This window comes from Notechis scutatus, chromosome 4, assembly GCF_049901735.1.
Source record: "Notechis scutatus isolate UNSWTSFEM ecotype Mainland chromosome 4, rNotScu1.2, whole genome shotgun sequence".
In the NCBI taxonomy this organism is placed as follows: Eukaryota; Metazoa; Chordata; class Lepidosauria; order Squamata; family Elapidae; genus Notechis; species Notechis scutatus.
The window spans coordinates 88,620,490-88,634,040 of record NC_142012.1 but is presented as its reverse complement, the minus strand read 5'-3'; the positions used below and the strand labels follow the sequence as shown (position 1 = coordinate 88,634,040).

Below are 13,551 nucleotides of genomic sequence, written 5' to 3'. Positions count from 1 at the left end.
AGGGAAGGCATATAGGAGCCCTGGGGCCATGGGCAACGCAGAGCGTTGTGATTCTCCGACCTGTGAGACGGATACCGGGAGAAGAACCGTGGAAGCTGAGTGTTGGTCGGGAAGCGAAGAGGTCCACCACCGGAAGGCCGAATATTCTGGACGCTTCCTCGAAAAGGGATGGATGGAGACGCCATTCCGCCTGGTCCACCGTGGCCCTGCTCAGCCAGTCCGCCTGAGTATTGTCTACTCCGGAGATGTGTTCGGCTTTTAAAGATAGGAGGTTGGATTCTGCCCAGCGGCAAAGGCGCCGCTTCCTCATTAGCTGGATGGACTGGGTGCCCCTTGCTTGTTGATATGGGCCTTGGCCGTGACGTTGTCCGTGAGCACGAGAACGTGATGATTGCGGATCTGAGGAAAGCTGCGCAGGGCCAGAAGGACGGCGTGAAGCTCTAGCCAATTGATGCTGCACCCCTGCTCGGTCAGCGACCATTTGCCCTGTGCAGAGATCGAAGTCGAGATGAGCGCCCCAACCGGATAGGCTTGCGTCCGTAGTGACGGTGAGTCGTTGAGGTTCTGCGAATAGGTGGCCTCTGTTGATGGCGGGATTGGTCCACCAGAGAAGAGACGTGAGGACCTTGGAGGGACCCTGACCTTGACCCTCGAGTTGCTTCTTCCGGATCGTTGGAACGGGAGCAGGAACCATTGGAGGGATCTGCTGTGTAGACGAGCCCAGGGAATAATGGAGATGCATGATACCATTTTGCCCAACAATTTAGAGAGGTCCAACAAGGCCACCCTCCTTGAACGCCTGATCTGATTGACCAGGGCTTGAATGCTAAGGAACCTCTCCGGAGAGAGGAAAACTCTCTGTGACACCGAATCAATTATGGCCCCCAAGTGGTTAATTCGAGTAGAAGGGGTAAGTTGGCTCTTTTGCCAATTGACTAGAAAACCGTGTGCCCGTAAGGCGGAGAGGGTGACCCTGGTATCCCTGACTGCCTGGGATTTGGACGGGAGAGAATAAGAATATCGCCCAAGTAGCAGTGGAGGCGGACGGGAACGGTCCTGAGATGGGCCGCCAGGGCCGCCAGGACCTTGGTGAAGGTCCGGGGGCCAAGCCAGACCGAAGGGTAGGGCCACGTATTGATAATGAAGGTTATTATGGCAGAACCTGAGGAATTTGTAATGGGAGGGCCTGATTGGAATGTGGAGGTATGCCTCCGACAGATCTATGGAAGATAACCAGTCTCCCGCCTGGTGCCTAAGAGAATTGATTGCAAGGTGTGCATCTTGAATCTACGCTGGATGAGGTGACGGTTGAGCCGTTTCAAGTCTAGGATGGCTCTCCAACCCCAGAGTGTTTGGGCACCACAAAGAGATGGGGAGTAAAAACCCTTTCCCTTCTGGGCCGGAGGGACAGGTTGAATGGCCTGGATGTCAAGAAGATGATGGATGGCTGCATCCATTAGAGCCCGTTGGAGGGATCCCTTGAGGGGATGGGATAAAACAATCAGGGGGCGGACCTGAACTCCAGGGCGAGACCAAACCTGATTGTGTCCCTAACCCATGCATCGGAGGTGGATATGTCCCATTGGGCGGCGAAGTGGCTGAGGCGGCCGCCAATGGGGAGGGGAGGAAGAGGATCTACCTTCTACGGTAGGGCCTTCTCCCGATCCCCGGAATGGTCTCTTGTAGCCGCCACCGCGCCTGGTTCTGTCACCCGGGTCCCGGCGGTCCTGGGACCGGAAGGAAGGAGGTCTAGGTATCTGGGCGGGAAGGGGGTTGGTAGAAGGGGCGGGGAAGCTCCTCCGAAAGGGCTGGGGGCCCCTGGTCTCCGATCTTCGAAAAAGGGAGGGCAAATACTTTCTCTTACTGCGGCCCTCGACCAGCAGTGGTTCCAAAGCTGGGCCAAACAGTTTGTCTCCGTAATGGGAGCAGTGGCCAGCTTGACCTTATTCTTTACGTCCGCCTGCCAGTGTTTGAGCCATAGCATGCGGCGAGCCGAAACGTGCGACGTGATGGCTCTGGAAGAAAATTTTACCGACTGGTAAGTGGCGTCAGCCGAGAACTCGGCTGCAGCCACTAACCGCTATATCCTGGTGAGCTCTCAGATTGGAAGCAGGGATGTGGTCCTTGAGCTGACGTAGCCAGCGGATGGAAGACCTGGTGAAAAATGAGGCGGCCGTAGCCGATTTAATGGCCCAGGCATCAGATAGGTGGGCCCCACGCAGCGCCAGCTCCGCCCGCCTGTCCTCAGGCTTTAAGGCCTCTAGGGCCTCACTAGGGAAGAGGAAGAAGCTAGACCCACAATGGGGTCATCAACCTCCGGGATATTCAGAAGGTTAGACAGAGCCGCATCGAGATTGAAGAATCTCTTGTCTTGGCTAGATGGAGCAGGAGGTGTCCCTGAGGAGGTAAGTTGCTTTGCAACCAGATCTACGAAGATGGGAGGGGATGGGATGACCTCGGCTTCCACCACTGGTTGGGTGAAAATGGAGTCTTCTGGGCCCTCTTGGACTGGGGGGTTCAGCAGGGGACTGGGGAAGAAGGCCAGATACATTCTTGGCCTTAAGGAGGAGGGACTTGAACATATGTGGTTTGAACAGCCCCCAAAGGTGGGTTGGTCGAGGGAAGGACCTCGTCCTCCGACATCTCCCCTCCATGATGTCAGCCTCTAAGAGGGTTCACTATAGCGGGAGGATCCCATCCGGGAATCCTCTTCCTCCTCCCTGAAATCCCCAAAGTCCCCTTCCTCCTCCATCTGGGCCCCAACCGGTGGAGGGCTATCCCTCTGAGAGAGTACCTGATCAGTTGGGGGACCGGTTGTGGAAGGGATCTGAGTGATAACGAATCGTGTTCAGAGGCTCGCGGAGAGAAACCTGATCTGGACACGTGTTGTAGTGCCTCTGCTATGCCCTGGCGGATGGCTGATTCCATCCAAGCCTTGATGTGAGGTGGAACCTCGGAGGTAGAGGGTTCATCCTGGCGCAGACCAGCGGCTGTGGGTGTAAAGGTGGCTTCGGGGTCCGTCTGGTCGGAGGTCCGGGGTCGGAAGACCCTGAAGCGAACTGCGCCTAGGTAGGGAAGAAGGGTCTGAGGGGAGAGGTAGAGCAGAGGTAGAAGGGGTTGGAGGAGGAGGTATAGGCGTCTCCGAGCGGGACTCCCTTGAACGCCGGTCGAACTCTTTTTCTAACGCTTTGTGGCGCCTCAGGCGTCACGTTGTGCGGCCTTGGAAGGTTCCTTGTCCTGTCTGGAGCCCTTAGGTTCCTTGTCCTGCCTGCGCAAGTAGTGGGACTTTGCTTTAGCCTTCAAAGAAGGACGTTTAGATGGATTGTCGTCTGCCATGTTAGGTAACAATACTAGCAAAGGCGGTTGGCTCGCCCAGAATAGGCCTGGATGAGGCCGGGTGAAGGTGAAGCTGGCCCTCTCCCTTTTGGAATTTGTAGTGTACAGAGATAACAGTGAGGTATCTGAATAATATAGTATGTACAGGAAAAAATAGATACTCTATTTGTAATTCCTTTGATTTCTTTTTGTTTGTTCTTTTATCTTTTTCTCTTTTTTTTTTTTTTTTTTTTTTTTTTGTACGCAATATATATACAGGTTATCCGTAAGTGTCTATATATCTATGAAAAAAATTATTACTGTACAAAAAAACAGAAATTATTATTATTATTATTTTGCAAATATATTCCTTTTATTCTCGAACAGTAGCAGTAACTGGTATCTCAGTACAGGCCGGATCAGTCAAATAAACGCCTGAGGCCTATGTAGAAGAGAGGGCCTCTGGCAGCAGGCCTCCAGACAAGGGAAAACAAAACCGGAGGGGGCTGCAACTTCGCCCGAAACGGACTGCGGGAGGCCAACTAAAATAAAAGAGCGAGCCAGGTAGAAAGAAATGGGCAGCAAAGCTCTGACCCAAGGCCTGGGGCTCTAATTCACCGCAGCTAGAATCAGAAAAAAGGCGCCCGACCACGAGGCGGAGCCAAAATGGCGACCGCGAGCTGAACCGTCGGGGACGCCTTCGGGACGGAAAAGGAGGGCTTTGCCGGTCAGCTCGGCACGCCTAGGGCCTTAGGGGCAATAACCCTCCCGGTCGGCGTTTGGGGTGGGGGGAATCCAGCAGTAAATGAAAGAAAAACAACGCGTGCCACGAGGCAACGCGGAGGCAGCGATGCGATCTGATAAGGATGGGGGGCGCTAACGCGCTGCGAGCCCGCAGCTTCGTCTCAGGGACGAGGGAAAATTTTCCCTTAAGTCCAGACCCTTTGCGCAGGAGGAGAAAGAAGGCAAACCTTATCAGAAAGTGAAATAGGAAGGAAATCTGCGATCAGCCAAGGAGCTCTCTAACACACAGCCTGACTCTTCGAGGCTGAGCAAAAGACTGGGGAGGAGCGCTCCGCGATGTCACGTGAGGGGGCGGAGCGTTTCCTCATCTAAAGCTCAGCCTGCAAGAAGAGGACTCGGAAGCACATCCCAGTCTCTGGATGCTCCGAGCGGCTCGAGGGAGAATTGGCAAGAACTGTTAAGAATCCCTGGAGGCTTCGCGCCTCCGTTCAAGGCAAGGAGCTTTGGGGGCCCAACAGGAGGCAGGAAGGCAGCCAGGGCAGGGGTCCGAGGCTGAGGGGCTCTACTCTTCCCGGAAAAGAAAGGAAAGCCTCCCAGCTGGGCAAGGAAAACCCATCTCCGGCTCTCCTGCGAGGTTCTTGACGCGGCCCTTCAGCCTGCTGGGACCCAAGATGGACTCTCTCTTTCTCTGGACACAGCCAGCTTTCCTCTCGTTGCTCTCCCCCATTGCAGGCAAAGAGATAAGTTGGCTGGCCCCTAAGTCCCTCAGAAGAGCATCTGGCTGCCCTCTGTGCTGGAAGGTTGGATGGCTGTGTGCCTAAATCCAGTCTTTTGGCCAGCCCCTGGGCCACATGGGGGCCACTCTGCTTTTTAACAAGCAGATTTCCCTGAGACAAGGCTTGGCATGGCTGAGACTTCTGAGTGCCCATGACCAAATTCTATTTGGCCATTTTAGACTGATGTGTTGGGGAAACAGCAAAATCGCAAGAGTGGCTTTGATTACCACCTTTCTTGTAGAACTTCCTCTCCAAGGAATTCCATTCAGGCCAACTTATTTTTTTTTATACTTAGAAAGCATTCCTCCACCTGGCACTTTGAGATAATGGGCATACCTGGACAGCTTCATATTGCACGTGGATGTTATGAAAATTATGGAAGACAAATCAAGATTTCTACCAGCTCTCCAGCTATAAGACTGTGTGTCATCATACTGATGGTGCTTCGCCTCAAACTAATGGATGACTTCTCTCAGTGGTTTCGTGTAGATCAGGGGTGTCCAACCTTGGTAACGTTAAGCCTGGAGGACTTCAACTCCCAGAATTCCCCAGCCAGCAAAGCTGGCTGGGGAATTCTGGGAGTTGAAGTCCTCCAGGCTTAACGTTACCAAGGTTGGACACCCCTGGTGTAGATGTTAAATAGTAGGAGGGGAGAGAGACTTGAGTTTGAGGCACCCCACAATTGAGCACCCGCCATGCTGACTCCCCTAGCACCACCACAAGAACTGAGGAGCAGCACGATGCCTCTGACTCCCAATCTTTATAGAAGATACCGTGGTCAGTATTATAATATTAAACAACGATGAGAGGTAAAATGCATTGCAATCTTTTTATTTTTCTTATATGTATCCATTTCATGTATTCATAACTATGTATGTAGTTTATACTATAACTATGTTTATACTTATACCTGTTGTCTTATAATCGCTTGACAAATAAAATAAATAAATAAACCTGACTAGAGAAATCCATAGGCCATTACCTAATAAAACTTTTACGTTATTTGACATGAATAATATTTTATTAATTCAAATTGTATTTGCATTTTATTTAAGGGTCCTAATTTTAAATCATGAAGGGATACGAGAAAGGATGTGCAATTCACTCCTTGTTTTATGGCTGATATTATTTATATAGTAGCAATTAAAACTAAATGCTATCCCACACTACCTCTCAAAATCTGGATGTGCCTTGCATTTTGTCCTGTTCTCCTTGATTTTGTCCTGTTCTTCTTTCCATGAAGCCAGTATTTTTATCAAGCTTTTAATCGCAAAGAACATTGGAATTTATGTACTGTCCTTTTTGTGGGTGTATTTGCCAAAACAAAATAAAGAGCACAAGACAAAAGAAAGTAGTGGATGGCTATTATCCCCTTTAAAAATGCATAAAGTTAGCCATCCTTAAAATTGTTAAGTGCTAAATTTTGTTCTTCAGTCACTAAGTCCTGTCTGATTTCTCGCAACCCCAAGGACTATGCCGTTCTCCACTGCCTCGAGTTTGCCCAGCCCCATGTTCTCTGCATCAATGACACCATCTAACCATCTCTTCCTCTGCCATCCCCTTCTCCTTTTGCCTTCTATCCTTTCCAACATCAAGGTCTTTTCCAATGAGTTCTCTCTTTTAATTTGGTGACCAGAATATCTGAGCTTCAGCTTCACTATCTGTCTTTCCAAAGAACCTTCAAGGTTGATTTCCTTTGGGATTGACTGAGTTGATCTCCTTGCAGTCCATCAAAGAGCTTCTCCAACACCACAATTCAAAAACATCAATTCTTTGGTACTCAGCCTTCCTTATGGTCCAATTCTCACAGCCGTACGTTACTTCTGGGAACGCTTTGACTATAAAATGCTAAATTTATATATATATATATATATATATATATATTAAATATTTCATTTCCCTACCTCTTCAGTCATCATTTTATATCCACACATGGTATTAATGACCATTGTCTGGAGGAAAAAACACATATAAACACATTTATTTACAATGTAATATGAACAGATTTACATAGCTTGTTTTACAACTTGATATAAAAATTATAACATAATCACATTTTTTTACTTTTCCTGAAGTAAAAAGTAAAGAAATAAGAAAAATTAAAACCCATTATGTGTATTATAGTTTGAGTAAAAAATATTCACTTGTATGAAAGACATTTTCTGTTAATGTTCAAATAGCTAACAAAAACACTAAAAAGTGAAAAATCACTATTCAGTTTTGCCAAGTTTTTAAATATCTTTTAAAATAATTTTATTAACTTTCTTAATATTATTTTAGGTTTCTAATATCTCAAGAGGAAGTATATTTGGAACCTCCCTGCATTCAAATTATTACAATTAATTGTAAATGGGATAAAATTTATTAGTATCCAAATGCTCCAGCTTTTATACATAACTTTGACATCTATATTTGTTTAAGTGTACATTTCAGTTTGTTGATTTACTGTACATACTTGGCCATTCAACCATTTTCCTCCAGAAACTTGATTTCCACTATTTCTCTTGAAAACAGCTTGTGAAAGGTTTAAGCCATGAATCTTTCCCCGAATACACCTGAAAATTCCAGATTTGTTGTTCCATATATTTAAATCTTGAACAAGAGCACTCAATAACATGAGTTGAATTGAGCAAAGTAAGTTACAAATTATTTGCGATTATACTCTGAATACTAACCCTTCTGAAATAAGGGAATCTATTTAAAAAAACCACAATTTCCACCCATGTCAATTGTTTGTACCCAAACAATAGTACCCAAATAACCCCTTCCTACCTAAGTACTATCTTCCAAGTAATCATACTTGGAACATGCTTGTCCAATTTATTTATATATAGTCATTATCAATTTATCAATTTAAATTTATAATGAATATATATATAAATTTAAATATTTTTCCTCGACAGTATTTCTTTGTTGTGAGACAAAGATCTTTTGGTTTATATCACAAGCTTCAGTGTGATTTAAAAGTTTCTACTACGGTATCCAGAGTTGTTCCAGGAGAGCAAAAAAAGCCAAAAGGGCAGCCACAACCATTTAGTTAAATCCCCGCTTGTTTTTTTTATACAATGCATATCAAAAGGGGCAGGCCTTCCATTTCTTAGTCACATACACCTCCTTGACTTTATTTTCCTACTCCCATGGGTGCCCTGCTACTATATGCTCCTAAAACATAGCACATATAAATATTCTGGTTACCATATCTGTCACAGGGATTTTTCAATGTCTCAGAAACCACCAGTGTCCACTAATAAGATGAAGAACCTCTGTCAAAGAGAGAAGCTACCCAAAGCCATGAGTGGGGACGATTACAGCTGTATTACCACAAGGCTTTTAAAATTTAGCTCCCAGTATATCGATCAGGCAGCTGAATAAACAGATTAATGCCAAGATTAGCTATTCTTACAGGTAGTCCTTGACATATAATCCCATGATGGCGAATCTATGGCATGCGTGCCACAGGTAAACTTACCTCATTGAGCATGCACGGCCTCCCAGCTGATTTTCGGCCTCCCAGAGGCTTGAGGACAGCTTCTGCAGCCTTTGCAGGCCGGAAGTGACAAAACAGGCCTATTTTTCGGCCTGCAAAGGCTGCAGAAGCTGTTCTCCAGCCTCTGGGAGGCCGAAAAAGGCCTCAAACAGGCCAAAAATCAGCTGCAGAAGCTGTTCTCGAGCCTCTGGGAGGCACAATGCAGGTGAGGCGGCAGCGTGGGGAGGGTTGCGCATGCATGCAAAGTGGGCGTGAGGGGGCATGGGGGGCATGCACATTGCCTTCTGGGTGCTGGCATGTGAGCGCGCACACAATTTTTGGCCCAGGAGCCCAAAAAGGTTAAGCCACCACTGATATAACCATTCATTTATAAATAGAAAATTACAATGGCACTGAAAAAAGTGACTTATGACCGTTTTCCATACTTAAAACTGTTACAACATCCCATGGTCATATAAGCAAAATCTGGATGCTTGGCAACTGGTTCATATTTATGACGGTGCCCTGAGTCAATGCAACCTTTTGCAACCTTCTGACATGCAAAGCCAATGGGGAAGACTGGATCACTTAACAACTGTGTTACTAACGTGACAACTGCAATGATTCACTTAACAAATGTGGCAACGAAGATCGTAAAATGGCGCAAAATTCATTTAATAACTGTCTCACTTAGCAACAGAAATTTAGGGCTCAGTTATGGTTGTTAAGTCTGTATTTCTACCTGTATTTCTTATGTATGCCTACCTGTACAAAGATCAAAGTATTAAAAGAAAACTAAAAGTGTCATAAGGTTTTGACAAGCAGCATGAGACATTTAAGATGCCAACCATCTGCTAACTTCCATGTATTTTTTTCTACTCTACTTACCACAATGAATACCTACAAAATAGGACTTATTAAGAATAGTGTTAGGATTATTTGCATTCCCGCCCTTTTATGCTTAATGGTAAGTCTGCAAGTCCGTTAGTCAAACTTAACCCAGCAATACAAGCATCCAGATAAAGTAATGTATCTTTAGCATTAGCCTAGAGCACAGCCAACCTTTAATTTTGCAAACATTGGCCCTTAGATTTCTATTTGTTAAGGTGTGGGAAAGGATCTGGACTGAGTCATACTCAGCTTTATCCTGTGTCTGCTATTTCATAGCTCTACTGTACTTAGTTGAACGTTGGCAAATATACGTGTCCCAGGATAATGATGCAAAATCAAATGTCTTATGCTGGAGCACAGGTGTCAAACTCGATCGCGTATCGCATCATTGTTTGCCTTTGCAAACAATGATGCGATGCATCCAGCCCGCGGGCCATCAGTTTGACAGCCCTGCAAATGGACTTGAGTCATGCCACATCCTTCCCTAGGCCTGATAAGTACACTATTATAGATAGCAAAAAAGTCAGCTTTTTTGATCTGGCAAGATTTCCCGGGCTTGAAAAGCCTTTGTTTACACTATCCCAACAGATTTTCACCGAAGTGGCAAAGCCTATTATCCAGATCTTATCTATTCCACGAAACTTGCCCAAAAATAAAGACACCAACCTCCCATATTAATTATATTTTTCCATGACCATAGAGTAAATGAATAACTGCTGCTCACATTTGTATTTTTCCAGTGAAAAAGCCAAGCTACTTTTGGTAACTATGTCAAACAGTTAATATTTATTTGGCTTGATTTATTTTTAGAGTAGTGGTGTGGCATCTTTCAGATAAATGTGTATAATACAAGACAGCTTTGAAAAGATGTTCCGGAGTATTATTATAGGTGTTTATAATGTCAATTTTATAAGTAGAACATTGCTATTTTTATCCTTCTGAAGGTATTTGAAAAACACACAGTAGGTATTACCCTCACATTGGTATTGGTATTATCTGATAATAGACTGTTTACATTTTTCTTATTGATAATTGTATCAGAGCATTACAGATAGTTTATCTCCAAAAACTATTGCCTAGAGCTAAATTACTATAAACTTAACATTACTGAACCCAGATTTACTTCTGTTCATAAACTGTAATAATACATATTCTGGATATGAATTTATTATTAAAATTGTATGGCCTTTAAAAAGCCATATTTCATAGTGCATTTATGACTGTCACAAAAAGAGTTGTGTCATATAATAAGCCCCAATGACATGCTGGAAGGAAAAAAATCTGGCTCTTCACTAGCTTCAAAAATATTTTTAATAAAGCAATTTTTTTCTTTATCAGTAAAATAGCCCAATACAAATAAATTAATTTGTTTTTAGATTTATTCATGTGTAGTCTAGTAAAAAGATTTCTTTTTAGATTTATCCTATTTATTCAAATTCTCATTAGGGAAATTTTATTTAGAATCTATGTTCCTAACATCCATAAAGCTATTTCTATATAACAGTGAATTGTGTTTTCTTTCTATTTGTTTCATACAATCTTTGTGTGTTGTAATTCTTCGAGTCAGTCTAGATTTCTAGCAACTACATGCATAAATGTTTCTTGGCAACATTTGTGGAACCAGTCTGCCAGTACCATCTGGGCTAAGAGAGCGTAACCAACCCAAAGTCACCCATTATAACTTCTGCCTTCTTAGCCTTTTAAATAGTACCATGTATCAAACTGATTCACATCAAACAAATTGATTGATAGAACACAGAATATAGAACAACAGAGTTGGGAAGGACCTTGAAGGTTTTCCTTGTCCAACTTCCATTCCAGAGAGATGGCTTTCCAATCCCTTCTTGAAAACATCCAGTAATGGAGTACCCACAATTTCCAGAGGTAAACCATTCCACTGATTAATTGTTCTCACTGTCAGGAAATTTCTCCTTAGTTCTAGGTTAGCTTTCTCTTTAATGATCTTCTATCCATTACTAGGTACTTTGAAGAATAAATCAACTCCCTCATGTCTGTGACAGTCCCTCAAGGACTTGAAGACTGCTGCCATATCTCCCTTAGTCCTCCTTATTAGACTAGACATACCTAGTTCCTTCAATTGTTCATCATCATATGATTTAGCCTCCGGACCCTTTATATCTTTGTTGCTCTTCTCTGCACCTTTATTATAAATGTTTCCACAGATGATTCTTTTTGTTGACAAGCTTAGCTTTTAGAGAAAAACTACTGATTTTACACAATGTGACAAACACTAAAAAAGCTTCCCAATTAATTGAGAATAATGCATTGTTTTTACCTTATTTGCAACACAACAAGAGTATGGGACTCCACAGGCTAACGGTCCTGGAGCAGAGCAATCATGATACTGATTTTTTGACCAGTCTTTAAAATCTTCTCCACCACAACACTTGAACTTTAAGAGAAAGGGATATTATAAAGTAGCATACTTAGTATCATTGCAGAATGCAAGTATTCCTCATTTAGAAATCATAGTCCAGTCAAGGAAAAAAAAATACCTGTTAACAGTGGTTATATACTGTAGCATGTGATAAGCAATAATATTCAAAAAACAGTTTTGGAAAAGATTCTATAGGGAAATAAGGCCTTAAGATTTGATCTGACTAGATTTCAGTCAAATCCCAAACTATTGTATACCTCAAAGGTTAGTGATTAAGGAGTATATTGTGGGTATGTTGCCTATATCTGTGTACATGTACACCAGTAGGCAAGAAGACATTTGTTGAATTATGAAGGATGTGAGTTAGTTTGAATTTTAAAAATAACAGCATTAAGGTCAAACATAAAGAAATGTAAAAAAATTAAATGGTTACATTTTTTTAAAGATCTTTGAAAATCCCAATGCATATTTGAATCCTAGCATAAATACAGAAAAAAATGTGAGAGTTGGAAAGAAGTAAAATTGTATACATTCAATTTATTTTTTGTTCCAAATAAAGAAGATTGCCATTGTAATTTAATTTAATTATGTTTAAAACAATATTATAATATCGTAATATAATAAATTATAATAAAAATATCACTGCTCCTCCACACCTCACATTCATTCCATTCAGCTTGTGTTCCAATGTATCTATACGATCATAAGGGATTCACAAGTTCATGAGAATTTTAACAGCCTATTTCCTTCACTAAGAGTTTCAGGTTTCAACAAACTTCTTATTGATCAAAACATTCAACTCCATCCAGGCTTTCATTCTACTGAATTCAGTGGGGCTTATTTCAGATCAAATATGTTTATAATTATGCTGTAACTTGTAATACTGTAGTGTAAATGATTAAAAAATAAATCTCCATTCTTTGATAGTCTTTTATCATAATTTTATCATGTCATAATTTTATTATGGCAATGTGTCACTCTTACAGACATATTAATATCTAATATATTATTTCTACAGCATTGCATTGAAATAGAGAAGGGAAATTTCCAGTTATCCCTTTTCTTACCTCATCCGAGAAAGGACTTCCTGTCCATCCACTATTTCTAGAGCAGTGGCACTAGAAAGGCTAATGAAGAATTTTCTCTATATAGCTACAGACTAGAGTTATCAAAATCAGTGGGAAAGCTATAAATAGTTAAATATAAACTATATATTGCAACGAAGAAAGCCATACAAGCACCCAAGTTTTATAACTGATGTTATACATCAGAGATGAAATCTGGTGTATGTGAGTCAAGACTAACATAAACTAATAGAGATTATCATGGTTAGAAGGAACTAGAGAAAATAATGTTTCTTTCTCTTTCTGCTGATAGATGGCTTCTGTTTGCAATCAACTGGATGTCACCCATTAATTTTATTATGTTCAATGGAAGTTGCTCATGGAAGCAGCAGAAATGGCCTGCAGTTCTGGCAGATTTCCACAAAAGCTTTTAAATACTTTACTATCAAATTAATTTTATTTTTCTGAATGTACACCATAGTACAATGCATTTTTAAACTGAAATTATTTTTGAGACTCTGTGTGCAATCGCCAAATCACAAAATCTAGCATGTCTCTCCTGAAATTCTGGCAATTTTGAAGGCACTACAGGGGAAAATATATTGTCAACTGCTAGAATATTAATGAATCTATAGCAGTTTGGGCAAGATTGAGTTGATACTGAAAAACAAACCTCCTTTTGAACAAAATCCATAATGTTTTTGAAGTCCAAGTCATCGTAGTAATTCTGAATCCCTCTTCCGATATTTTCATTTAAAAACTCAATTGTCTTTAAAAGGAAAAAAAAAAGAAGTGAAAGAAAAATGGGTCAGCATATACTCATAGAAAGCTGAGTACTGTAGTTGACAACACGGCTTCTTGGAAGCCTCTGTAAAATTGTACTTTCTCATCGAAATA

At 42.5% G+C, this 13,551-nt stretch overlaps 2 protein-coding genes across 3 annotated transcripts in view; both read right to left on the bottom strand.

Annotated features, from left to right (window-relative positions):
- FAM241B (family with sequence similarity 241 member B) overlaps nucleotides 1–13,551 on the bottom strand; it is a 223,850-nt gene that overhangs the window by 106,541 nt on the left and 103,758 nt on the right. The window lies entirely within an intron of this gene.
- TSPAN15 (tetraspanin 15) overlaps nucleotides 1–13,551 on the bottom strand; it is a 40,958-nt gene that overhangs the window by 3,521 nt on the left and 23,886 nt on the right. The window contains exons 4-6 of the mRNA XM_026672826.2: nucleotides 13,328–13,423; nucleotides 11,489–11,605; nucleotides 6,740–6,787 (exon numbers count right to left, since the gene is read on the bottom strand). Of these exons, the coding sequence (XP_026528611.2) occupies nucleotides 6,740–6,787; nucleotides 11,489–11,605; nucleotides 13,328–13,423 (261 nt within the window). The remainder of the gene's footprint in view (nucleotides 1–6,739; nucleotides 6,788–11,488; nucleotides 11,606–13,327; nucleotides 13,424–13,551) is intronic.